The sequence below is a fragment of the Pseudorca crassidens genome, chromosome 15 (assembly GCF_039906515.1).
Source record: "Pseudorca crassidens isolate mPseCra1 chromosome 15, mPseCra1.hap1, whole genome shotgun sequence".
NCBI classification, from domain to species: Eukaryota; Metazoa; Chordata; class Mammalia; order Artiodactyla; family Delphinidae; genus Pseudorca; species Pseudorca crassidens.
Genome location: NC_090310.1, coordinates 19,280,056 through 19,307,084, shown reverse-complemented (window position 1 = coordinate 19,307,084; position 27,029 = coordinate 19,280,056). Strand labels below are relative to the sequence as shown.

Here is a 27,029-nt window from a genome sequence, read left to right as displayed (position 1 = left end):
CATGAAATCAAGCAGCTCTGAATTCTAAGCTAATTTGCCATACAGTGGTATATCATGTTTGGAATTTTCCTTAAGAGAGGGAGTGGGAGCTGAGACAATGGCAAAATGTCAAAATAAATATGGACCCTAGAATTGACACCTACCTCTGCTCCTAATTAGCTCTGCTGTTTATTAGCTGCTGGCAAGTAGCTTAACCTTTCTGAACTTTGGTCCCTCATCTGCTAAATGGGAGTAATAATAGTAATGCTTGTGATGTTTTGAGGATTGATAAGGCAGTAACTCTGAAGCGCCTAAGCACTAGAACAGGGTTAGACACATAAGTGGCCGGTGGGTCTCAGCTTTCATCATTATTGTTATTGCCGTCATTGTCATCTCATGAGTGCCCTACCTCTAAGACGGCACCACTTCTCCAGTGTAAATCCAGCTCTATTTGCTTAAACTAAACCTACCACATAAATTTTACATTTCATTTTTCTGATGCTCTCCCATGCAGTGTCTAATAGAATGTAATTGGATCATGGCTGCCGCTTAAGTTGTGTCTATTGTCCTTTTAAATAAAATGAAGTTTGAATAAGTAGATATTGTTTCTTTTTAAAAAGGGGGGCGGATGCTTTCATCATTGCTGGTTCTTGTGTAAGAATTAATCACTTCAGGTTTGGCAGTTATGCTTACTTACTGTATTACTTGCAACTACTACTTTATATATCCCACTGTATTTCCAAGTGGTTTTAATTAGCCTAAGATACATAGTTCACTACGATAAAAGTAATAACTAGATGAGGAAGCCAGAGAAGAGAGGGAAATGGAATTGGTGGAATAACTGAATCAAGTCAGGGATAGGTTAGTGCCCACCAGTGAGTGGCATGAGGTCTTGTATTTTACCAGAAGCTCATAGCTGGAGCAGCCTTGAGTCCATGAACCAGGGCTTTCCTTACATCTGTTTCAAACTCTACATGAATGGACAAGACACTTGGTTTTCCTTCTGTTGTCAAATCCAAGTTCATCTGATGCGCAGTGAGGCCAAACAGACTGAAATGTCAGAGTTTGGAATAGAGAACGGAGTATTGCAAGGCCAAACAAGGAGAATGGCCAGCTTGTGCTCAAAAAGCGCAAACTCCCCAATGCTTTTAAGGGGGGGAAGAATTTTTATAGGCGAAATTGGGGTGGGGGGGCTACAGGGGGTGTAACCTTCCTCTGGTTGATTGGTGGGGAAATAACACGGTGGTGTTCCAGGAGTCTCAGTCGTTAGCCCTCTGGTCCCATCCAGTCTGTGGTCCAGTGTTTGTGATCAGCCTGAAGTTACCATCCTCCACCTGGGTTGGGGGCCTCAGTTCCTGTAGAAGAACTCAGATTTCTATCAGGTTGTGATGTATATCTTTTGAGGAGGAACCAGGATCCGGCCGGTGGCTACACTATTGTTTCTTGACTGCCTTTCCTTTGTTTCTGCATTCCCTCACTCCCCAGATTAGTAACTGTTTGAATCTGCCCTTTGGGGCTCAGGGAAGGTCTAGGAGGCTGAAACCTTTTTTCTACAAACAAGAAATGGGGGACATGGAATGGCTTTTGTACACGGGAGGGCCACACAGGGACCTGCTCAATTTTACTTTCTTCACCCTTGCTCCTCCCCATTCCAGAAATTGTACCTCCTTCAATCAAGTTATTAAAGCTAGAAGTTTAAGAGGCATTCTCTTTTTCAAAAAGTTTGAGATAATTTACATATAATACAATTTCTCCTTTTAAAGTATAAAATTCTGTGGCTTTCAGTAACATTCTCAGTTGGGTATCCATCGAACAATCAACTTTTTTTTTTAACTTTTTTTTTGCTTGTTTTTGGCTGCGTTGGGTCTTTGTTGCTGCACGTGGGCTTTCTCTAGTTGCGGTGAGCAGGGGCTACTCTTCATTGCGGTGCGTGGGCTTCTCATTGCAGTGGCTTCTCTTGTTGCGGAGCACAGGCTCTAGGTGCGCAGGCTTCAGTAGTTGCGGCACGCAGGCTCAGTAGTTGTGGCTCGCAGGCTCAGTAGTTGTGGTGCACGGGCTTAGTTGCTCCACGGCATGTTGGATCTTCCCAGACCAGGGCTCGAATCTGTCCCCTGCATTGGCAGGCGGATTCTTAACCACTGCGCCACCAGGGAAGCCCCACACAATCAACTTTTGAACATTTTCCTTACCCTAGAAGAACCCCTTAGGTGTCATTTCTCCCACTTCCATTTTCCCATCTCTCTAGCCATAAGTAAAAACTAATATTTTTGTTTTCTGTAGATGTGTCTGTATTGGACATTTCATGTAAGTGGAAGCGTATAATATCTGGTCTTTTTTGACTGGTATTTTTGGCTTGGCGTAATGTTTTCGAGGTTCATCGTGTTGTAGCATGCACATGTATTTCACTCCTTTTTATAGTTGAATTGGACAATATGTACCACATTATGTTTGTGCATTCATCTGTTGATGGGTATTTGGGCCTAAGAGACATTCTTGATTTCTTCCTTTCTCCAGTCTGCACGTTGAGTCCATCTGTGAATAGTACCCATTCTGCTTCCAAAATACGTAGTGTATGCATCTGTTGTGTCTCCTAATGGTCTCCCTGCTTCTATGCTAGCCTTCCTTCCATTTTCCACACTGCAGCAAATGTGACCTCAAAACAAATGGGGTTGTATTACTTCCCTTCCTAAAACCCCTCAGCATAAAGAACTCCTTGCCAAGTCCTACAAAGCCCTGTCTGAGGGTGTTGTAAATTCTGATGCTTTCGGGGAACAGGCAGGGCATAGGCCAGTCTGGAGTGGTAGGGCCTGGGACAGCTAGAGTGTGCACACCCCACCTCAGGATCTTTGAATTCCAAGCATTTAAAACAAAATGTACTTGGTCATCCCTGCCCTTCAAGATCAGGGCCCCACTCCTTCATGTTGTTCTCTCTCCCGTTTACTGTTTTTCAGGCAAAATGATCTTTCAGTTCCTCAAATGTGCCGAACAGTTTTTCTCCTCAAGTCTTTGTGCAGGCCGCACCCACTGGCTAGAATCTTTTCCCCCAGACTCTCCATGCTGTCCCTGCCCCCTCCTTGACACACATTCTCTCCTTCTGCCCTCTGTCCATTTACTTGGCTTTTTGTGAAAATATACTGTCGTTGTGGGCAAGGGCCTCATTCATATCAGAGGCTAGAAGTGATTGAAATCTGGAAGAAAGCACAGGGCTTTCTTTTCTCCTCACATCTTCACATAATCTACAGGACAGTTTGGAACCCACAGATCTAATGAAAAGTTTTCTTACTATATTTGACAAACTACAAGAAATAAATGTGATACTGTATTTTGGTCACATTTCCCTTCCATTTTCTCTCTTTAGGTGCTATTTCAAGTGGTTTCAGGCTGGAAGAGTCTCCATTTGTTCCCTATGACTTTATGAACAGCAGTACTTCACCAGCCAGTCCTCCGGGTTCAGTAGGAGATGGCTGGCCACGTGCCAAATCGCCTAACGGCTCTAGCAGTGTTAATTGGCCACCAGGTAAAATGCCGACATCTTCTTTTATGAGAGTTTGTGTCCATTAAGGTTTCGATACCTCTAGATATACTAATGATTTGGCCCTGAATCTGTGATTGGACTGAACTACGCGAAGGATGAGGAAGAACACAGAAATGGGAACGGGAAGTTGAGCCCAGGTCTTGGGCTGATGAGTGACCTGGCCCATTGCCAGCGCCTTTATGCTCCAGTCTGTGAAGGCGGGGTTAGTCCCACAAAGGGATTAGGCCAGCGCGAAGAAAGATATAAACATTCATTCCTTGTTCTTCTCTAGCTGTGTCTGGGGACAGAGGTGACAGCATTTGCATTTACTGAGGAATCACCAGAAATGCACCTATGACCTGTTTCGTCCTCTCCAACTTGCTGTGGCTTTGTGATTTGTAATAAAGCACTTTAAAGTGTTACTTTTTTTTTTTTTAAAGTGTTACTTCTAAGGATATATAAACCCAGAAAAAAGTTGCAAGTTATTCATAAAAAACAGTATATTAATTGTGATATTGAGTCAGCCTGTTAGGGTATTGGAAAATAATTTGAGAGTATTGGGAGATATTTGATAATTGCATAGACTTTAGGAATAAAACTTTTGGGTAGTTACCGATGGATTTTCAGCTGATGATTAAGCCTGAACTAATTTTAAATTTTTATTTCCAGAATTTCGCCCTGGTGAACCATGGAAAGGTTATCCAAACATTGACCCTGAAACTGACCCTTATGTCACTCCTGGCAGTGTCATAAACAATCTTTCAATTAATACTGTGCGGGAAGTCGACCACCTCAGGGACAGGAACAGTGGTATGTAGGCGGATACGACTCAGGATTTCTGAATGATGCAGGACAGTGGCTCAAAGTAGATGTGAAAATTTGAGCAGCGAGAGTCACTCCAGCACAGCACAGCGCCTGACCTCCAAGGGGCTCGTGACAGGGATAACAGAATTCTCGGTTTCCCGTGGGTGACTCTTCAGCCACTTTTAAAATGATGAGGATTTATTATCACTTGATGGGGTAAACGCAGAGGACCAGCAGACACTTGCTTTCCAGTAACTATTAACAACTGAAGGTTGTTACCCATTTTATAACAAGTTTCCGTATTGTGGTTATTAAGAAATGGGTGTTTCTTATGGAAGATGTTATATTATTATTTGTTTATACACTCTGGATGTTAAAGAACTTTCATCTGGAGAAGGAATTGGCTTTCTTTGTCTCCCAGAGACTGAAAATAAGAAAAATTTAAGGGTCGCTGCAGTCCAGATGCACTTTTAGTGGGTTATCCAATGAAATCCTCCTCCCACCTACCCCGTGGTTGTCTTTCACCCCAGGCATATGTAAGTACTCCATGCATGCAGTAGAAGAAAGGTGAATGAAATGAGTGACGATCTCTTCTCTTTCTGTAACGTACAGCCTCACAGCTGTCCCCTTAAACAGTTTGTAATAAAGAAAATGTAGAACAGTCAGCACTTCGTTAAATACAGAATGTGTTACCAGGTGTTTGCCAGGTCACAGTGGTAAGATGAGAATCCTCATCATTCTAAAACGACTGAGTTTAGCAGCCAACTGTGTATAGCAATAGTTAAAGCCACTCACTGCCTTCACAGGAGAACGTGGGGACGGAGCCAGCAATAAAACCTCACAGCCTGGTGGTTAATGAAAGAGTCTGGCAGCAGGAGCTGTTGCAGTGATCCCCATTAATGGTCGGGTCTGGAGCTAAACTAGGGTAGCGGTCAAGGGGATTTTTTTAAAAAATAGGAAGAAAGGCTAGGTTTTCGAGACTGAATGTAGGGCACGATGGGAGGGGACAGAGGCCTGGCTCACTGGTAGTGCCAGTGCCAGGGCACCTTGGTGAGCTGCCCAATAAGAAGTCATTAGAGTTCAGAGACAGACTGGGAGCCCTGGTGGAGCCCACTGCTGAGAAGCAGGGCTGCTGTTGTCTCTTGCTGGATCCCGTTGTTGGGGTGCGTTCTCACAGACAGTTATTAGAAGACCGGAATGGGAGGGATACCTCTTGAGCCACGGTGGAAACAGTGAGCAAGCTCTCCACGTGCTGTTTTGAAGGCAGGAAGGAAGCTACAGTCATGGGCACCGTTCCCGTGGCCCTGAACGTGGCTGTTTCCTTTCTGTGGCATACTGTTAAGGTGCAGGTCCACTGGGTGCTTTTGCTTCTTCTCGAATGCCATGTCCCCTGCTCTGGGGATGACTAATTGTGCTCTTTTCCTGTGTAGGGTCATCCTCATCCTTGAACACCACGCTGCCTTCAACTAGTGCCTGGTCATCCATTCGTGCCTCCAACTACAACGTTCCCCTCAGCAGTACAGCACAAAGCACTTCAGGTGGGGCTTGTCCTGGGTTTGCCAAGTCTCTGGCAGAGGAAGGGGCAGAACCTGGGGCCAGGGCCGTTGTGTTCACCTCTTCTTTTGATTCAGAGTCTTCTTTTCAGGGAGCTGGGAGAGTATATTTCTGAGCCTGGGAAGATATTTTTAACACCATTTGCCCCCTTTTAAAATGTACTGTCTCCAGTAGTCATTTACTAAAATAATCAGGTTTCACTGAATAGCCACTCTCATCTGAGAGCTGTCTCAGATTAAATATAATTTAGTTCGAAGCAGTAGTCCTCAACAATCTGTAGTGAAGGACCTTTTACTTTTTTAATGCCCAATCCTTTGCAAACTGGTAACTTTTGTAAAATACAGTAAACCTGGACTTCGAGTTGCTGGAGTACACACTTGGGAGTTACAGCAGCATCAGATTGCTGTTAAGAGTTTACAAACGCTCACTCTGAATTTCTGTATTTGTACTGTCACAGACCAGTAATAAACTGTGTTGTGACCAGTCTTCCCATCACACTTTGAGACGTGCTGACTTAAAGACATGCTCCTTATGAGCAGGTAGAAAAAATAATTGATGGTGACAGAAGTTATAAAATTTTCTATCCCCTTCTGCTCGCTCATTTTTTTGGGTTTATTTCGATTTAGTTTTCTGTGTTCCTGGCTGTGCACTGGACCCATAGGCAAGTTGCTTAACCTCTCTGAACCTCAGTAAAATGTGTGTGAGGATTAGAGGTAGCGTACACCAAGCGCCCAGCAGCCCAGCGCTCAGCATAGAGTAGCCCCCAGCGAATGTCTGCTGTGAAGATTCCCTGAGTTAGGGCTGCTTTTGTAGTCCTTTTTTCACGAATGAATAACACAATGCTAAATCAAATGGCCTAAGTGTTGGTCCTGAGCAGCTCATTATGGTTGTTAAGGTATGGAGTTCCCACTTGCTACTTTCGAGCAGCTCAAAGCAGTGTTCAATGTAGTTGTATACGCTGGACTAAGGGTTTCACAGGTCTTAAAACTATTAATGAGACAGACAGTCTGTTTTGAGGCAAGGGAGCGGTTTCCTTTTGACTTTTTGTTTGTTCTGCAGTTTAGTTTGATTTGGGGTTTTTTTTAAGTTTTTTTGTTTGTTTGATTTGCTTTTAGTGGGGGAATGAGTGTTGTCATTATTTAAATTTTCTCTTTTCTGAAAGCGTTTATCTCCCCTCTTGCCCACTTTTGTTTTTTTCCTTTGAGTAGCCAGAAATAGTGATTCCAAATTGACATGGTCTCCTGGTTCAGTTACAAACACCTCTCTGGCTCATGAGCTGTGGAAGGTCCCTTTGCCACCTAAAAACATCACTGCTCCGTCCCGCCCACCTCCGGGACTGACTGGTCAGAAGCCACCCTTGTCTACGTGGGATAATTCTCCCCTTCGTGTAGGTGGAGGATGGGGAAATTCTGACGCCAGGTATACCCCAGGTAAGACGACATGCATAAGGTTTCATGTGGTTTATTTGCTGAACACTAATCAGTACCAACAGCCTAGTTTAACAGAGACCTAAATAGCAGACTGTTGCATCCTCTATAAAGTAAGATTAGAACTTAACGTAAGATTCCTAGTTCATTGCTATCTTCTGCAATTGCCATGCTTTTGAGAGTCTTAAATTTTATTTTAAATTTTGCCCAGTTTACTTACATTTCCCCAAAGACACACCTGTCAGTGATAAAGTTAATGGAATGGCGATCTCCTTTCTTTCAGAAGTTCCTCAGGGGCTCATCTTATTAGGTATAGTAACTTCCTGCTCATGGCAGGCTTGTCATAATACCACGTCACATGGAGCAGAAGTGTCATCTGACAAGCCCGGGGAGGTGGGAGCAGCCCACCTGGACCTTGAAGAATGGGGTCTGTTTGGGTGAAAGCTTGGCCTGTACTTAGGATGATCATAAAATTTATTGATTAAACAGGGACGTTTGAGAGTGAAAAGGGGTGCTGTTAATTAACTGTACAGGCCTAAACCAGACTGTCCCAGGAAAACTGGGACAGATGGTTCCCTTACCTCTCTACTCCTTCCGTAAATGGCTAGCACTGGATTTGTACTGGCATCATGTCCTCACCCGCCTCCGCACAACATACACAACACACACAGCCACAAATACAACTCAGAGCTCGTCTACCAGTTCATCCGTTCTACCCCACCCCTCAAATGCACCGAACTTTCTCATCTCCAGGCTGAAAATTGCAGTAAAACCTCATTAATAGTTTCTTCTTTGGACAGGTGATTGGCTGAAATAAAACTTGCAGTGTTTCCTTTGGGGGAAAGTTTTAATTATGTGAAAAAAGCACATGAGTCTGTTCTAAGCCACTGAATGCAAGTTAGTGTAATTGGTGTCGTGTGTAAGTGGTTCTTTCAGGCCACAGATGTGTTTTGGATGCCGGCTAAGTGCCTGGTGGCACCCTCACCCTCAGGAGGGTTGGTGGAGTTGAATGGGCTCAGGAAGCCTGTAAGAGTCACAGCCAGGCCAGCAGAGGGCGCAGCATGTGCCAGGCACAGAGACCTGGGAAAGCACAAGCGTTTCCTGTTGGAGTTGCTGGAGCTTGGCAAGGGGTGGTGTTCAGGGCGAGCTGAGTGGGCACGAGCTGTGTCACGCAGCCATCTTCCTAAGCCACCCGGAGTGTTTCTGAGGCACTGTTTTTTTGGGTTTTTTTTTAAGTTCTTTTTTTTTTTTTTTAACACACACACACTGTATTTTATTTTTACAAGAGATAAATAAACTGACAGCAAGCATTGTAAATGGATGACCACAACAAAAGCTACAATGACTGCAGTTACCACACACGCACACTATGTCATAATATTGACATTCAGTCCAGGAATCCTCTACTGTAACAGCTCCTTTACTTTGCAGTGAAAATTGACTTGTATATTTTTTGCCTCTGAGTCCTTGTGGGATTTTTTTTTTTATATTCAAACAGAAAGTCACATAAATTATAATCATCCTCATCAGGTCTGAGGCACTTTTAAGTAGTTGTAGGCAGAATTGACTTGATCATGTCTTAAAGCTCTGCTGCTGGGAGGGAGAGACGATGCTGTAGGGCCAGGCAGGAGAGCCAGGTGTGGAGCCCCTGTGGTAGCCCAGACTGAAACGAGGAATGTCTGGACGACTGCAAGCTCTTAAATCCCCTCGAACTTCACACCCTGTGGGACGTACATGCAGTCATCGGTTGATAACCTGAGATCATCGTGAGCTGAGGCGATTCCCCAAAGGCTACCATTTGCGATAGTTCTAGCTTTATAAATGGGAAGACCCCAAAGGCATCTGGCCTTTGGTTCACTAGCCCACCGTGTGATGAGCTGGCAGCCCTCTGAGCCCTCTCCACCCAGAGGCAGAGCCACGTGCCCCAGAAATTAACACCTGGTCAGAGCTGGAGTGAGCCGGCATCTTGGGCCCACAGAGAAAATACCCCATGTAGACGCACAGGTAAGTAAGAAGGAAGAGGAGGACGCCACGAGCCCAGATGGTCCTCCTGAATGTCTGCAGTTTGACTGGAGTATGTTTGTCCTGAACAGTCATTCAGGCCACAGTCTTGGAAAACTGACTTGTCCTTTTTCTTCCTTGTTTAGGTTCCAGCTGGGGTGAGAGCAGCTCAGGGAGAATAACAAATTGGCTTGTTCTGAAAAACCTTACACCTCAGGTAAGAACATCAGGTATCCTGGCTTATGTGGATACGCCAGGTAGCATGGAAGCAAAGGTTTGCATTCTGGTTGAAGTCTGAGATGGGGACTACCCAGGCCTTCCAAAGTGGTGCTGAGTAGATGTCAAGGCCGGGCAGAGAAAACAGCAGAGAATGGTCTTCAGATGCCTCAGGCAGGCTGGTGGTCTGACCCAGTGGTTTTTACACTGTAAAATGCACGGGAGCTGACCGAAAATAGAGAGTCCTAGGCCTCACCCCACAGACTCTCATTTAGTATATCTGGGCTAGGGTCAGGGACCTGCATTTCCATAAGGGCATTCAGATGGATTTGATGCAGGTGGTCCTTGTACTGCACTTTGAGAAAACTTGTCTGCCCTTTTAGATGAGAACATTTTCTTAGTCCCTGGACTGCCCCCTCCTCTGGAGGCTGGGTGTTAAGAGCCCACCCCCCTCCTCCCCAGGGAGCAGTGCCTTGATGCATCCTGTCCTCAGGGCAGGGAAGAGAGAAGACATGAAGCCACAGCAGGGGCAGTGACTAACTAAGGAATTGGGGATCTGGGGAATGTCCAGGAGTCTAGAGGCCACAGAGGTATGGCTCTGGGACCAGTGGAGGTGGGGAGGGGGGCACTGTACCCTGTCACAGCAGTGAGTCCCAGTGAAGAGTGGCACCAGGAGTGAAGAACCTTGGGCAAGAGAGAAAGGACCAGAGTCCCAGCCTGGGACAACCTACCCGGACAGTCTTCATAGCGGTGCATCTAATTGGCAGTTCCCACGCTCTGTTTCCTAGATTGACGGCTCAACTCTGCGCACTCTGTGCATGCAGCATGGCCCACTGATCACATTCCACCTGAACCTCCCGCATGGAAATGCTTTGGTCCGTTACAGTTCAAAAGAAGAGGTAGTGAAGGCACAAAAGTCTCTGCACATGTAAGTTGGCCATTCTGCGCATGGCACCTGGAAAATGCCCTTGGGATTGCAAGTTTGGAATTCTCTCGTTAGGGCTCCCTTGTGTGTATGAAAGTGCAGCTGGTGACTCTGTGTGCCATCTCTGGGCCAGCACTTGGGGTCCCGCAGTGAGCGCTTCATAAAAGCTGCCGCCTCACTGTGCCTTGGGCTCCAGGGGCAGCGCTCAGAAAGGGATGCATCACACCAGATGCAAATGGCCCTAGAAAGTCCCTTAAATTGCTTGTTAGGGACAAGAAGACATGATCTTGATGCCACAGCAGCACCGGGTGGCACGGCTGGGCCTGGAGAGCCCTGGGCGCTGTGCCCCCGCCGTGTGCAGCCTCCGGGGCACACGCTGGCTGGAAGGGAGGGCACGCTGGGTCCTTGTGTGCCCCGCCCTCTTCCTCTCGCCCTCCACTGCTTTTGTAGCAGAGACAGTGTCACCCTGACTTTGACCCAGACCCCTCAGCTAGCCCGCTTGTGTCTCTCTCCTCCAGGTGTGTACTGGGGAACACTACTATTCTTGCTGAGCTTGCCAGTGAAGAGGAGATCAGTCGTTTCTTTGCACAAAGTCAGTCTCTGACCCCTTCTCCCAGCTGGCAGTCCCTCGGGTCCAGCCAGAGCCGGCTGGGCTCCCTCGACTGTTCCCACTCCTTCTCCAGCCGGGCCGATCTCAATCACTGGAATGGTGCTGGGCTGTCGGGAGCCAACTGTGGAGAGCTTCACGGCACTTCCCTCTGGGGGACCCCACATTATTCCACAAGCTTGTGGGGTCCCCCAAGCAGCAGCGACCCCCGGGGAATTAGCAGCCCGTCCCCCATTAACGCTTTTCTTTCTGTTGACCACCTGGGTGGGGGTGGAGAGTCCATGTAACAGTGTAGACTCGACTCAGAACTGCGACCTCAAGACGCGAAAGAAAGGAGCACTAAGTTGGGCTCGCCGCCTGCAGCCAGGGCCACCTGTGGGAACAGCTATTCTCTGCACATTTTCCACTTTGTTTTCCCTGAAACATATCAGTTTGAATACTTGAATCATGCAGGCCAATATTATAATGTGAAAAGGTATCTATCTATTTACACTCCCAAATAGCGCCATACATGCTACACCGTATAGAATGAGCTCACTTGTGTATATTCATCATGTTTAGCCTTTGGGTTCTTTTTTTTAATTTTCCCCTTTCTACCCCTCCCCCCCCATTCATTCTTTTTCTCTTCTTTCTTTCTTTTTGCAAAACCATTTTTTTGGGCTGATAATGTATGAGCTTTTAACTTTGCACTGAATGATGTTCTCTCCGTCTAATCGGCAATATGGGGGGGCAGCTGTTCCAGTGTAAATGTTTACTCAAGGATGTTCTTAAAAGGTGTGCGCTCTCTACTATGCCTTGATGTTTGCCTACCTTATTGTGGTATCGTGGAGTTTAAAAGATCAAGTTATGATACTGACTTAGGACTATAAATGAAAGTATTGCACCAGTTTTTTCATGTTATAAAACTAAAGAATTCGCTCTGCAGTTTGAAAAACTGTGGCCACAGCTGTGACTTGCAGCCCACCTGCCACCCAGGACGGGCCCTGCACTTTGAATAGGCTTTCCATTTTGTTTTGAAGGTTCCCACGTTGAACCTTCTTGTTTACAGATTTTTTTGTTTGTTTTTTGAGAAAAAAATGTTTACTCTTCCATCATTTAAAAAAAAAAATTAAAAGACAAAAAAAAAATGGAGGATGATTTAAAAGATGCTTTCTATCTCTGGGAAAAAGGAGCAGCATTTGGCCATGTTCTTTTGTTTTTCTATTCCTGTCCTAAATCAAAGAGCATGGTTCTCAGGAAAACCAGTTCCCCAGTTTAAAAAAAAAAAAAAAAAACAACAAAAAAAAAAACCTCCTTGTAGTTTCTTATAGGAAAAAAAGAAAAACCCCAACTTTTAGCACTGATACTACATATTGCTCTGTTAAAGAATCTTCTCTGCCAAAAAGAAAAAAAAACAAAAAACAAAAAAACGCTTAAAGCTGGAGTTTGAGATTCTGCTTTCAGATGCTGTCTTTTTATTAGTGAGTGATGATGGTTTGCTAATAATCAGTAGGTAATAATTTTTTTGTAATCCCATCAAGTGGCTCTATATGTTTCTGCTCTCTTGTGACTGTGTTAATGTTTAACTGTTGTACCTTAAAGCCGAAATCAGTAACTATGCATACTGTAACCAAGGTATTGGGCTTACAGAATTGTTCGTTGTATAAAGAAAATTTTAAATGTTGTTGCAAACTAACGAGTTACACCATTTTTAAAATTTCTTTCTCCTTTCCCCTCTTTTGCCCACAAATGGTATTATAATGCTTGCTTAGTCAAAGAAGAGAGACTAAACAAGGGTAAAAATTTTAACAGTACAGAATTTGCCATCATTTCATTGCCTTGATTCTAACTGTTTGTGTCCTAAGATGCAAAAGAAGTCAGTGGCTTTTAACTGTTTACAAATAGAATGTGATTGTAAAATGTACAGTTTGGTTGTGTTTGAATTATGAAATTTCTTCAGATATAATAAACCATGACTTTTTGGCTGCTCAACATTAATTGTCTCTTTTTTGTGAATTTATTTGTACGCTCTTTTTTATAATGAAAGTTTCAAAGTTGCTATGTATGAGGGTTCTCATAGAGCAACTGGTAAAAATCTAAGCAAATATTTGAATATTTTATCCGAACTTATACACAATTTCACCCTGAAATAATGTGAGAACAGTGGGAAACTGTCGCTTGCTCCTTCTGGCCCTCTGAGCATCTTTGGGATCTTGTCGCTCAAAACTCTTCTGTGACTCATCTTCCCCACCATTTGTGCCCATCTCAAGCCTCAGCAAGAGACCATTTGGAACATGAAGCTTAATGACTTGACAGTGTTCTAGTGTTAAACTCTCATACCTCTGTTACACAACGAGAAATGCCACAGCCTGGACTGGCCTTTTTCTTCCCCCTTCACGGCCCTCCTCCCTCCTCACTGCAGGAGCTCCGGGGCAGAACCTGTGTACGTATTTCAGTGTATGACTTCAGATCATGCTCCAACTTGCCAGGTGTAAGCTAATGTCGGTGGACACCTTAATATAAGCAAATGCTGTTCAATGCATTCAATGTATATTGACTTCCATACTGGTTTTTCCAAAAACCAAAGGTAGCTTTGAAAAACCACGTCTGGAAATGTTTGGAACGTTAAGCTGATTGACCTTTTGGGGCTTTGAGTAGTATATAATTGACTTCATAACTGCGTTAATTGTATTGTTAAAGTGTTTGGGAGTTTTTTGCGCTTGTTTTGTGAAAATAAAGTGTTTGATTTAAAAAATTAAAAAGTGGTTTGGTGTTTGCCTAGTCCTTAAATACAACAGCTCTGGTCCCTAAGCGACTGTGTTACTCCTAAATCTTTCTTAATCTCTCCCAATTGCCTGTCCCTCAGTCCTTAGTCCAGGCCATTAGTTTGACCGTGACATTCCCCTGGGTCTGTGACCTCAAGTCACTAACAGCCTGTAAGAGTTGATCTAAACATTGTAACACGTCCAGTCATGCATCTCCAAATATAGCTCGCAAGGGCCACACAGCTTCCGTGCCCCTGGACGTGTCTTAGCTCTAGACATCCTGAGCTGCTGTGCCTTGCTGCTGTGGCTCCACTCTCCTTCCCCTGTAGGCCTGCCCAACCCTGCCTTCCCCTCAAAGACAGTAATCACTGGGTTCAGCTTACCCGGGTCAAATTTAGGTGCGTCCTCCCGTTGGTGCTTGCTTCAAAACCATGGTCCCCTTTCTGATCATTGCTGTTGATGAATGAGCTGCAGCCAGTGCATAATCTCTTGCTAGTCTTTGTAATCCACGTGGTCACACACACAGTAGTTGCTGAGTAGATATTGAAGGGATAACAGCTGTTGCCCGTTGACATTTGAGGACCAAAAATTGTGGTAGTGCCGTGCTGTCAAACTGTGAGGGTGCATGAACCAGGGAAGGTGGAGGTGAAGTTCTTGACAGGTAGGGTCTACGTAGTGTTAAGGGTAACGACTGAGCCAAAGGAGGAGATGGCTGAATCAAGACGGGAGCGACAAGGAGGTTGCACTGAGCAAGCTGGCTTAACATTTGGCCGAGAGATAATTTGCATGCATTGGGACTGGACTGATTTTCCCTCTTCAAAACTTAGGAGATCTTTTCCAGTCGATCCTTTGATTTCAGATGTGAGCGGCGGGGTCCCCAGATGAGAGCCAGAAACCACCCAGATGAAACTTGAGAGCCCCTTACAGAGACCAGGGCTTTGGCCCTGCCTCTGAGTAGGTGTTTGCAGGGTCCCGGGGGGAGGGGATAACAGTAACAGTATGTTAAAGGCTTCTCTACACACCTAGTGTTTGTATGTGTTTTCTCATTTTCAGAGCACCCCAGCCTGGCCCTAGAACAGGAAACACAAAGTCCTAGTACAGTGTGGCTCAAATTGTCCACCAACACACTCCCCAAGTTAAGGAGAGGATAGAAGATGTGGATCTCTCTGGGATCTGGGGGCAGAGTTTTGAGCTCTTCACTTCAGGTTAAAGCTGCATATGAATGTTGCATTTGGCTCCCTGATACCCATTTTCACCTAGAAATAATGTTTCAAATAGCCAGTTAAATTGCTGTTCTTCAAAAAGTCTCTGCTGCTTCAGAAAGATGGGCCATGATAAGGCCCACGAACCCCACTTGAATTGAAGCAGGGCTGGAGAGCTCCAGCTCCGGATGACTTGAGTGGCAGAGATTGCTCTGGTAAAGGGGCATCAGAGTGACTTCCCAGTCCTGATGTTAACACAAGTTCACGTGCCCAACGGACAGTGAGGCCAAACAAATTGAAACGTCGGAGTTTGGAGCAGAGAGAGGTTTATTGCAAGGCCATGCAAGGAGACAAGGTGGCTCATGCCTTAAAAAGCCTCAAGCTCCAGGGGTTTCAGCAAAGCATTCTTAAAAGCCAGGTGAGGGAGCGGGGGTCCCAGGGTACCGACGTGAGGGAACAGGGCGGTGTCACAGGGGTTAACTTTATCAGTCCTTAGGCTCCAGGAGGCCTGGGGCTATGTGCTCATGGTCATCAAGTAGTTAACATCTTCCATTTGGTGGGGGGCAGTTTCACGTCTGCAGAACAACCCAGGAAATTTGCATCAAATACCATTATCTAGGTACTTCATGGAGGAGCGAAAGCAGAGTATCTGGGGGAAGGTCCCCATAGAGTCCTGCTAGGTTACACTGAGTCTCTGGGGCCCTGTCTCAGCCCTCAGGGACCAGTGTGCCCCTGTCCTGGCCAGCCATTGACTCACTAGGTGGGGAAGCACCCCAACCTGCTGGTACAGCAGGGCTGGGCTTTGAATAGTGAGGGAAGCTGTATCCACAGTCCAGCAACTTCCAGAAGAGGACAAACATGGATCCCAGGATCTAAACAGTCTGCAAGCCTGAATCCAATTCATGGACCCCATTACCATGTTACCGTTGTAGCCAAAATCTGGCCTCTGTACCCGGTACCGAATTGAGTCTCAGAGACGGAGTTTTGGGTGAAGTAGAAAAGAATAGCTTCATTGCTTTGCCAGGCAAAAGGGGCCACAGCGGGCTAGTGCCCTCAAAACTGTGTGTCCTGACCTGGAGGGGGTCAGTGAGGAGATTTATAGTAATGGTTCCAAGAGGGTGTGGTCAGCTTGTGGACATTCTTCTGATTGGTTGATGGTGAGGCAATTGGGAGTCAGCATCATCAACCTTCTGGATCCATCCAGTCTGGGTCTGTGCTTGTGGGCAGCATACAGTTAACTTCTCCCACCTGGTGGGTGTTTCAGTATCTGCAACACAGCTCAAAAACATTGTTACGTGTATCCTTTGAGGGGGAACCAGGACCCTGCCCCAAGGCTGCACAATTGTTTCTAGGCTGCTCCTTCCTTGTCTCTGCATCCCCTCCCTTCCCTGATTAGCAACTGTTTGAACCTGCCCTTTGGAACTCAGGGAAGGGCATGGAGGCTGAATGAAGCCTTTTTCCTGCAAACAAGAAATGGGGGACCCAGAAAGGCTTTTGTGCCCAGGAGCCCCACAGGGTCCTGCTCAGTTTCACCATATCACTGAACCACCTGGGTTTTTGCTAATTTCATAGTTTTAGAAATCAACCCCTGGGGCTTCCCTGGTGGTGCAGTGGTTAAGAATCCGCCTGCCAATGCAGGGGACACGGGTTTGATCCCTGATCCAGGAAGATCCCACATGCCACCGAACAACTAACCCCGTGCGCCACAACTACTGGGCCTGTGCTCTAGAGCCCACGAGCCACAACGACTGAGCTCGCGTGCTGCATCGACTGAAGCCCGCGCACCTAGAGCCTGTGCTCCACAATAAGAGAAGCCACTGTAATGAGAAGCCCGCACACTGCGACAAAGACCCAACACAAAAATAAATGAATAAATTTATTTTTAAAAAAATAATAAAAAATAAAGACCATCTTAGTTACATAAGTAGCGGTTCAGGTGATGGGCAGAAGTGGGATTTCCTGAGTGCCTAAGGCCCAGGGAACATGGCAGAGGGAAAGCTCTTCCCATGGGCCCACCCATGCCCTTGAGAGTAGGTACCATTTGGACTTCCCTGGTGGTCCAGTGATTAAGATTCCATTCGTGCTTCCACTGCAGGGGGCATGGGTTCCATCCCTCACTGGAGAATTAAGATCCCGCATGCCGTGTGGCCAAAAAAAAAAAAAAGAGAGGGGGAGAGTATGTAAAAGAACCTTTATCGGTTAAGGGCGTGGCTTTTGGAATTAGACCACTCTGGGTTGAAATTCTCATCAGACCACCTACCAGCTCAGTCCCTGACCCCCAACATCCACAATCCATCTGCTTTTCCTCCAAAAGAGATCCTTAATCTGACCATCTCTCCATCCTCAGCCCCACGACCTCAGCCCGGACATCTCCTGCTGGAGCCACTCCTCTCTTCTCCCAGCTTCTGCTCCTGCCCCACAGTCCACCCTCCTCACAACAGCTAGGGCGAGCTTTGCTTTTTACCCTTTTAAAAACCAACATAAATTTTGGACTTCTCTTGGTGGTGCAGTGGTTAAGAATCCATTTGCCAATGCAGGGGACACAGGTTCGATCCCTGGTCCGGGAAGATCCCACATGCCGTGGAGCAACTAAGCCCGTGCACCACAACTACGAGCCTGCGCTCTAGAGCCCACCAGCCACAACTACTGAGCCTGCGTGCTACAACTGCTGAAGCCTGTGCACCTATAGCCCGTGGTCTGCAACAAGGGAAGCTACTGCAATGAGAAGCCCACGCACCACAACGAAGAGTAGCCCCCTCTCACCACAACTAGAGAAAGCCCGTGTGCAGCAATGAAGACCCAACGCAGCCAAAAATAAAATATAAATAAATAAATTTATAAAAAACCAAATTGTGGTATATCCATACAACAGAACTGTCATGGAAAAGAATGTATATATAATGTATATATAGGTATGACTGAATCACTTAGCTGTACAGCAGAAATTAACACAACATTGTAAATCAACTATACTTCAATTAAAATGTTTTAATTGAAAAAATTTAAAAATCAATTGATCAATCAATACAATGGAACTATAACTATAGATAAACTCAACAACATGGATGAATCTCAAAATAATGATGCTAAGTGAAAAAAGCCAAACAAAAAAGAGTGCATGCTACATAATGCCATTTATATAAAATTCTAGAACATGCAAGTTAATCTATAGAGACAAAAAACAGATCATTGACTGTCTGGGGATGGGGTGGGTGCTAGGAAACTTCAGGGGATGTTGGATATTTTCTTGTGTCAATGGTTTCATAGGTGCATGCATATGTCAAAACTTATTGGTTGTCTTTGACATAAACCGTAGCAATATTTTTTTGAATCTGTCTCCTAAGGCAAAGGAAATAAAAGCAAAAACAAACAAATGGGACCTAATTAAACTTAAAAGCTTTTGCATAGCAAAGGAAAGCATCGACAAAATGAAAAGACAACCATATTTGCAAATGATATGACTGACAAGGGGTAAATATCCAAAATACATAAGCAGCTCATACAACTTAACATCAGAAAAACAAACAACCTAGTTAAAAAATGGGCATAAGTCCTGAATAGACATTTTTCCAAAGAAGCCATACAGATGGCCAACAGGCACATGAAAAATGATCAACATTGCCAATCATGAGAGAAATGCAAATGAAAATCACAGTGAGATATCACAACTCTCAGAATGGCTATCATCAAAAAGTTATTTGTGGGCTTCCCTGGTGGCGCAGTGGTTGAGAGTCTGCCTGCCGATGCAGGGGACACGGGTTCGTGCCCCTGTCCGGGAAGATCCCACATGCTGCGGAGCAGCTGGGCCCGTGAGCCATGGCCACTGAGCCTGCGCGTCCGGAGCCTGTGCTCCGCAACGGGAGAGGCCACAACAGTGAAAGGCCCACGTACTGCAAAAAAAAAAAAAAAAAAGTTATTTGTAAATAACAAATGTTGGTGAGGATGTGGAGAAGAGGGAACCCTTGTACACTATTGGAGGGAACGTAACTTAGTGCAGCCACTGTGGAAGACAGTATGGAGGTTTCTCAAAAAACTAAGAACAGAGCTACCACATGACCTAGCAATTCCACTCCTGGGTATATACCCAAAGAAAACAGAAACACTAATTTGAAAAGATACGTGCACCTCAATGTTCATAGCAGCATTACTTATTTCGACGAAAATTCAATTAACAATCAGGTTAAGGAGAAAAAAATTTTATTTGAGGCAAATTGAGGATTATAACCCAGGAAACAGACTCTTAGAAAGCTCTGAGAGCTAACTTGCCTGTTAGAAGCCAGACGCAGTCATACACATTTTCGAGACTAAGGACCATACATCAAAATGACATACTGATCATTTTACATAAAGTTCACCAAGGGTACATAGTCCAAGTAAGCATGTACGAGGCGAGAAGCAGGTCGTCATGACCCCCTGCAGAGTTGGGACAGAACACTATTCCTTTAAGAATTTACATTGCTAGTGTCAGAAGAAAGAAAAAAATTGATTTTTATGGTTGAGCAGGCACTCCCATCTTTGAGGAGCTCTGGTTAATGTGTAACGCAGATGCACACTGCACCTTAGGGAGGGAGGGAAGAGGCCCAAGCAAACACAGAGAACGCTTTGTTTAATTTTTCTTGTCTTGCTTAAAATATAAATTTTATTTCATCCCTTACGCTAGCCAAGATATGGAAGCAACCTAAGTGTCCACCAACAGATGAATGGATAAAGAAGATGTGGGATATATATATTGATACAGTAGAATACTACTCAGCCATAAGAAAGAATAAAATGTTGCCATTTGTAAAAAATGGATGGATGAACTTGAGGGGTATTGTGCTTAGTGAAATAAGTCAGACAGGGAAAGACAGAGACCACATGGTATCACTTATCTGTGGAGTATAAAAAATAAAACCAGTGAATATAACAAAAAAGAAACAGACTCACAGATACAGAGGACAAACTAGTGGTTACCAGTGGGGAGAAAGAAGGGGCAAGGTAGAGGTAAGAGATTAAGAGATGCAAACTGCTATGTATAAAATATATAAGCTACAAGGATATATTGTACGGCTCAGGGAATATAGTCAATATTTTATAATAATTGTAAATGGAGTGTAACCTTTAAAATTGTGGATCACTGTGTTGTACACCTGAAACATATAATATTTACATCAACTATACTTAAGTTAAAAAAAACTCATCCATTGGACTTAAAAAACAAAAATGTATTTATTTATTTATTTTGGCTGCACCAGGTCTCTTAGTTGCGGCATGCGAGATCTAGTTCCCGACCAGGGATCGACCCCAAGCCCCTTGCATAAGGAGAGCAGAGTCTTACTCACCGGACCACCAGGGAAGCGTTGGACATTTTTTATATGTGTGGTTTGTTGTGCAACAATTATGTTTCCATCTAGCCATTCTTTTCGGACTCTTTTTGTCAGTCTTGCACTGGCGTGTCAGTCCTCTTGCATACAGCCCTTTGCTTGCATGACCACTGCAGCGGTTCTTGTGGGGAGTAGCCTTGAAGGCACCCAGTCAGCCCTGGTGAGAGCATAATCCTCATTTGCTCTGGGTTTACTAACCCTTGGCGGGTTTGGGGTTGCAAGGTCTTTTAGCCCTGGACCCACTTGCCTGTAAATGAAGAAGACAGCCACCAGGGGGCATACCGTGATTTCCCTTTTCCTAGAAGAAGGTGTGAGAAGTAAGGTTTTCTGAGATTAGCAGGCTTTCCCACTAGAAACTTCTTAAATCTTAAAAAAAAAACAACAAAACCAAACCAAACCAAAAAATCAAAAACAGCCAAAAAATACTCTCAAAACCTTTTGTAAAGGTCCGTCTTCCATGGACCAGCAATCCCACGCCTAGGATCTGACCTAGAGAGATTCCAGTCTAGGAGAGGACGTTGACCACAATTGTCACTGCAGCCTTGCTTGCAATAGAAAACTGCAGACAGTGGAACCGCCCTTCATTAAGGATATCAGATCTGTCCTAAAACTTTAAAGTGAAAAAAAAAACCCCAACACTTTAAAGTGCTTGGACTCGCCTGGAGATTTTGTTAGAAGGCAGAGTCAGAGGGCTTCCCTGGTGGCGCAGTGGTTGAGAGTCCGCCTGCCGATGCAGGGGACACGGGTTCGTGCCCAGGTCTTGGAAGATCCCACATGCCGCAGAGCGGCTGGGCCCGTGAGCCATGGCCACTTGGCCTGTGCGTCTGGAGCAAGGCAGAGTCAGAGTCCCGAGGTCTGGGGTGTAGCCAGGTGATGCTGATGCTGGTTGGAGGACCACATATTCAGGGTATTGGCTCACCCCCTGGACTAGGGACCCCAAAGAGCAGTGGCTTCACTAACAGGACCATGTTGCTATGGCTTCTCTCTCACTGAGCAGTCTGGCTGCCAGGAGTCAGGGCTGGTACTCCAGGTTCCCTCCATGCTTGCAGTGTTCCTCTCATCTGCATGGCCTGAGATATCTCCTTCCCTTGGTCACATCCCAGCCAGCAAGAAGAGATATAGTGGCATGGAGAGTACATGCCCCTTCTCTTTAAGGGCAGGACCCCCATGTCGATGCCTCAATTATGCTCACCTCCCACAAGGCAGAACTTAATCACGCCGAGCTGGGGGGCTGTGACCTGTAGTCTTTATTTGGAATGTCATGTCCCCATAGACAATGCGAGTGTTCTGTTATTAGTGAAAAAGTGGAAACTGGATATTGGGTGACATCAGCAGTATTTGCTCCAAGAAAGGACTGGTTAAATAAACTATAGTTTATCCAGAAGCTGGAATATTCAGCCACTAAGACAATGAGATAGATATGGATAAGGCACTACGGGAAGGCATCTCTGACATAGTTAAGTGAAACAAAGTACAGTTACAGAAAACCCTATTAGGATTATCTCATTTTTATTGGGGTGAAAATAAAGTTGATGGGTCACACATGCATTCTATGTCTACATTGCTTAGTTTTAGGAAGAGTCTGGAATGGTTCCCAGGAGGGTATGGCTCCTCAGGGGATTATGTGAGAGAAAGGAGTTACAGAAAGATGACGTAGGACTGTCTGCATTCTTGGGCACATCTACCCTCTCACGGAAGGGATTTGGGGCATTCAATTTCTGTGAGGGAAAGGATACAGCCACATGCTTGTGGGAGAGCCCGTCATAAACCCTGCCCCAGCCAAGCACTTTTCACTCAGTCCTCATAATGAACCAATGAGCAAAGGGGGTGGATGTGCATTGGTTTTGTCTGTCCAGCACACCTTTCCCCTTCTCCTAGAAATACCAACCTTGATTTTCTTTGGCAACAACTCAAGGACGGCAGGGAAAAATATCTTGCGTTCCGTGACTCAGGTGATTGGTTCAAGAATAGGCATGTGACCCGGTGTGGACCAATAAGAGTCAGGCCAAGGACCATTAGGACTGTTGTCAAATCTGTTGGGGAATCTTCATTTCCTACTGGACTTGAACCTGAGTGGATGTTAGCTGGAGCCTCTCAAGACCATGGTGGAGAAGAAGGCTGCTTGAGAGCAAAGACAAGACCAGAAATCACAGCCACGGAAATCAGGGCCCGATGACATGATGTGAGACACTGGATCCTACCAGACCTGAAGCTTGGGATATTCCAGTTGTGTGAACCAACATTTTTGCATAAGCTAGTTTGAGTTGGGTTTCTGTAGCTCACACTCAAGAGGGTGTCTAAAGATACCACTCCCCATGACCTTCAGGAAAAAAAAAAAATTTTTTAACCTTTGTTTAGAAGAGCAGACAGCTAGACCCAGGAAAGCCTTTCTCCTGGAAAATCTACTAAACTTATGCCAAAATAAATAAATAAATAAACAAGTAACTAAAAGGTAGAATTTCACACCCAAGGTCCCAGGAACCGAGGAGAGGAGGATAATCCCTACAGAGTGTGTCATATGGAATTTATCCTACAGACAGTGGGAAGCCTTGTGAGTCAGGGTTCCGGCATGAAAGAGATATCAGAGTCCAAAGAATTTAACCAAAGATACCGTATTAAAGGGACTGTTTATTGAGATTTAGGCGGGGTTAGGGGGTACCAACAAGGGTTGGTATAGTCACCGTGGGGAACAGTTATTCCTAGACTGGAAAGAAGGAGGGAATAATGTTACACAGCTTCTGCAGAGCAGTGGCCATGGAAGAACGAAGCCACTGCCAGGACCGCAGGGATGCAGCCAGGGATCAGGGGTAGTGTGGCCCAGGGGAAGTGACAAATTACCCCGACCGCTCTTCTCTACCCTCTGATCTCCTGCTGGTGCCTCCCGTTGGCCAAATCTAACTGGAGGCCAGAAAGCAAAGGAGGCCAGGAGATACAGCTCGTTGAAGTCAGCCTTCTGGGACACAGAGCACAGCGGGAAGCATAGAAAAGGAATCCTGGCTGGGCGATGTGGTTGAACAGTGGAGATTAACCATCTCCTTCTGGAAGTTTGTAGAGGAAGAACTGGAAATAGATCCTCACTGCTTCCCTTTTATGTTGCATTGGTCTGTGTTTCTCCATAAGAACCCATTTACAGAAGACTTATATTTTTTATTTTGTTTTATTCTATTTTTAAGACACACTTTTTTTTCAATCTGAGTTCTCTTTGTTTTTTTCAATTAAAGTATAGTTGATTTACAATGCTGTGTTAGTTTCAAGTATACAGCAAAGTGATTCAGTTATATATATATATATATATATACATACTTTTTCATATTCTTTTCCATTATGGTTTATCACAGGATATTGAATATTGTTTCCTGTGCTATACAGTAGGACCTTGTTGTTTATCTATTTTATGTATAGTAGTGTATATCTGTTCATCCCAAACTCCTAATTTATCCCTCCCCCACTTTCCCCTTGGGTAACCGTAAGGTTTTTTTTATATCTGTGAGTCTGTTTCTGTTTTATATATAGATTCATCTGTACCATATTTTAGATTCCACATATAAGTGATATATTTAAGACTCATACTTTTTAAAACAACTTTGTTGAAGTATAAATGGCTTAAGATAAAGGACACATATTTAAATGTACAATGGGAAGAGTTTTGACAAAGGTGTAACTGACAAAACCATGACAACAATGCAGCTAATAAACAGACCCATCACCTCCAAAATTCGCTTGTTCCCCTTCGTAATGTCCCTCTGTCCTGCCATCCCCACCCCCAGGCAAATGTTAATCTGTTGTCACAACAGACTCATTTACATTTTCTAGAATCTTGTGTAAACCGAATCATTCAGTATGGACTCTATTTTTGTCTGGCTTCTTCCCCTCAGCATACTATTTTGAGATTTTAAGTATGAAAGCATGTAACAGAGAGAAGTCTCGAGAGATTGCTTTGGTCACAATCCTGTCCTGTTTGTTGCCTTTCTCAATGGATCTGATAAAGATATAGAAGGATTATATTTACGTTAAAAGCCTCAAAATAACCATACTGATGTTCATGGCTTGTTAGCCAGACTGGAGGGCATTTTTCTTTTTGCTGCACCAAGCAGCTTGTGGGATCTTTGTTCCCCAAGCAGGGATCGAACTTGCAGTGGAAGGGCGGAGTCCTAACCACTGGACCACCAGGGAAGTCCCCTGAAGGGTTTCTGAGAATGGCTTATCTTTCTTACCAGAGAGTTGCTTTGGATGACATTTCTTTCCACTCACATTTCCCCAACCAGAGGGTTGTACTATCTTCTGAGAGGGAAAGTTGGGGATGAAAATCATTCCTGTTAGTGCCTTAAACTCTGGGGACACTAACTCACTGAGTGGTGCTGTAGGTCAGGGGGCAGCAAAAGTTTTCTGTAAAGAGCCAGATGGTAAATATTTTAGGCTTTACAGCCCATATGGTCTCTGTCACAAGTACTCAACTCTACCACAGTAGCACAAAAGCCGTCAGAAACAATATGCAAAGAAATGGGCATGACTGTGTTCCCATAAAACGTTATTTACAAAAACAAGCAGGGGGCCATATTTGGTGGGTGGAACTGAGCAGGACCCTGTGGGGCTCCTGGGTACAAATCCTTTCTGTGTGTCCCGTTTCTTGTTTGTAGGAAATAGGCTTCATTTAGCCTCCATGACCTTCCCTGAGTTCCAAAGGGCAGAGAGCAAGGGCAAAACTTGCTAATCAGGGAAGGGAAATAATGCAGAAACAAAGGAGGGAGCAGTCAAGAAACAATAGTGCAGTCATGGGGCAGGGCCCTGGTTCCTCTGCAAGGAACATACATAACAATATCTTTGAGTTCTTCTGTAGAACTAAGGCCCCCACCCCGGTGGAGGATGGCAATTTTAGGCTGAGAGCAAGATCTCTGGAGCACCTCCCTGTTACCTCACCATCAACCAATCAGAAGAAAATCACACACCCTGCAGCCCTCACCCCAAATTTTGCCTATAAAAACTTTCCCCCAAAACCACTGGGGAGGACTTCCCTGGCAGTCCAGCAGTTAAGACTCTGTGCTTCCATTGCAAGGGGCATGGGTTCGATCCCTGGTTGGGGAATTAAGATCTCACATGCTGCACCGCCTGGTCAAAAAAAAAAATAAAATAAAATTGGGGAGTTCAGGTTTTTTGAGCTCGAGCCACTCGTTCTCCTTGCTTGGCCCTGCAATAAACCTTTCTCTGCTCCAAAGTCTTGTTAGGGGAAACACTGACTGAAACTGCCCACCGTGGCCAGGCAAAGACAGTAACAATTTACATGAGTTATTTTACGACAGGAGATCCTGGTAAGGAATACGGAAGTAACAAGCCACCACCAACAGGAAGAATACGGGAAAGGTCAAAAGGAGAGAGGAGGTGCCAGTCCATATGTCCTACCAACCTCCCAGAATCCTTCTTGCAGGAATCCATCCTGGTTGAGCGGTTGCATGCACATGGCACCAGGGAGGACCCAGAGTCAGAATGATTGGCCAGAGACCACCTGGAAACTAACCCCATCACCATGAAACCCGAGACTGCGAGCCACGTGGCAGAGCAGTTCTCCTGGGTTCCCTTCCCCTCCTGCCCTCCACCCAGGCACCCCTTCCCAATAAAGTCTGTTGCTTATTCAGCACTATTCATTTCCAAGTGTTAGAAAAGAGTCCACTCTCAGGCCCCGGAAGGGGTCCCCCTTCCTGCAACACTGTCTGTTTCATTTCTCCATCCACGGGAGGCTCCACGTTGGCGGCTTCTCTGCTTCACCAGGAACCCAGGCTGCTGGCAGCACTTCTGGCTTCCACATGTGCCTCCAACGTCACTCCGGTTCATCCCCATCCTGACCAGCAGGAAGGCAGGAAAGAATGGCTCTCTCTTAAGCAAGAGAGACAGAAATCACCTAGATCACACCCCCTCTCGTTCCACCCCCTCTCACATGTCATGCAGGGAGGGAGGAGGGCAGATTTTGCTGGCCAGTCACTACTTCAAACAATTCTTTTATTTAATCCCTACAACAACCCTGACTATTTGACAAATGGGGGAGACTGAGGCACAGCACAGTAAAGCCGAGAGGCGGCTGTAAGCCACCAAGTTAGCACGAGGATTTCAACAAACACTGGAGGCAGAGCCCAGGGACTCAAGTACAAGCCATACGGCTGGCCCCAGGCTGGAACTCACATGATGGCAATGACCACAGGCTGTCACTACAACCACCTCTTGTAACCCAGACTCGTGCAGTGTCTGGTGGGGCAGTGGGGGCAGTGGGGGTCAGGCTGGCTTTCACGGGATCCTGTTCCACTCCACTAATCTCCAAGTGTGTCCATGTCACACACCAAACTCCAACCTCGCTGTCACAGATGACCTGCTGTTAAAGTGTTTAGTGATTAAGGAGAATCCTTGTTCATTCATTAACGATGCACACTATACACTGACCGGCAAGGTCTCCTGAGTTACAAACAACTTTCTCCCACAGACCCTGTGGCCACGAATAGGCTTCCCATGCAGGGTCCACTTGATCAGAACACACCTTTTAATGAATTATGTGGATTTGGGTTTAGACAGACCATTCCCAAGAGTTTTCCCACATCCACAGGCTCCTGTCAAGTTTGTCACAGCGCAGGGATTCTCAAACTTGTTGTCTCAGGATCCCATTATAAGGAAGAACACCTTCATCTCATTGATGTGGGTTATAGGTAGAGA

General features: G+C 45.3%; 1 protein-coding gene across 7 annotated transcripts in view; it reads left to right on the top strand.

Annotated features, from left to right (window-relative positions):
- Positions 1-13,768, top strand: part of TNRC6A (trinucleotide repeat containing adaptor 6A) — a 97,489-nt gene extending 83,721 nt beyond the window's left edge. For 6 of the 7 annotated variants that reach the window (XM_067706352.1, XM_067706356.1, XM_067706353.1 and 3 more), the window contains 7 exons: positions 3,338-3,496; positions 4,163-4,303; positions 5,728-5,835; positions 7,060-7,281; positions 9,426-9,496; positions 10,284-10,423; positions 10,939-13,768. In XM_067706352.1, coding sequence (XP_067562453.1) covers positions 3,338-3,496; positions 4,163-4,303; positions 5,728-5,835; positions 7,060-7,281; positions 9,426-9,496; positions 10,284-10,423; positions 10,939-11,314 — 1,217 coding nt within the window. In that variant the 3' untranslated portion in view covers positions 11,315-13,768. The other variant, XM_067706357.1, reaches the window with a different exon arrangement.
- Positions 13,769-27,029: the final 13,261 nt, after the last annotated feature.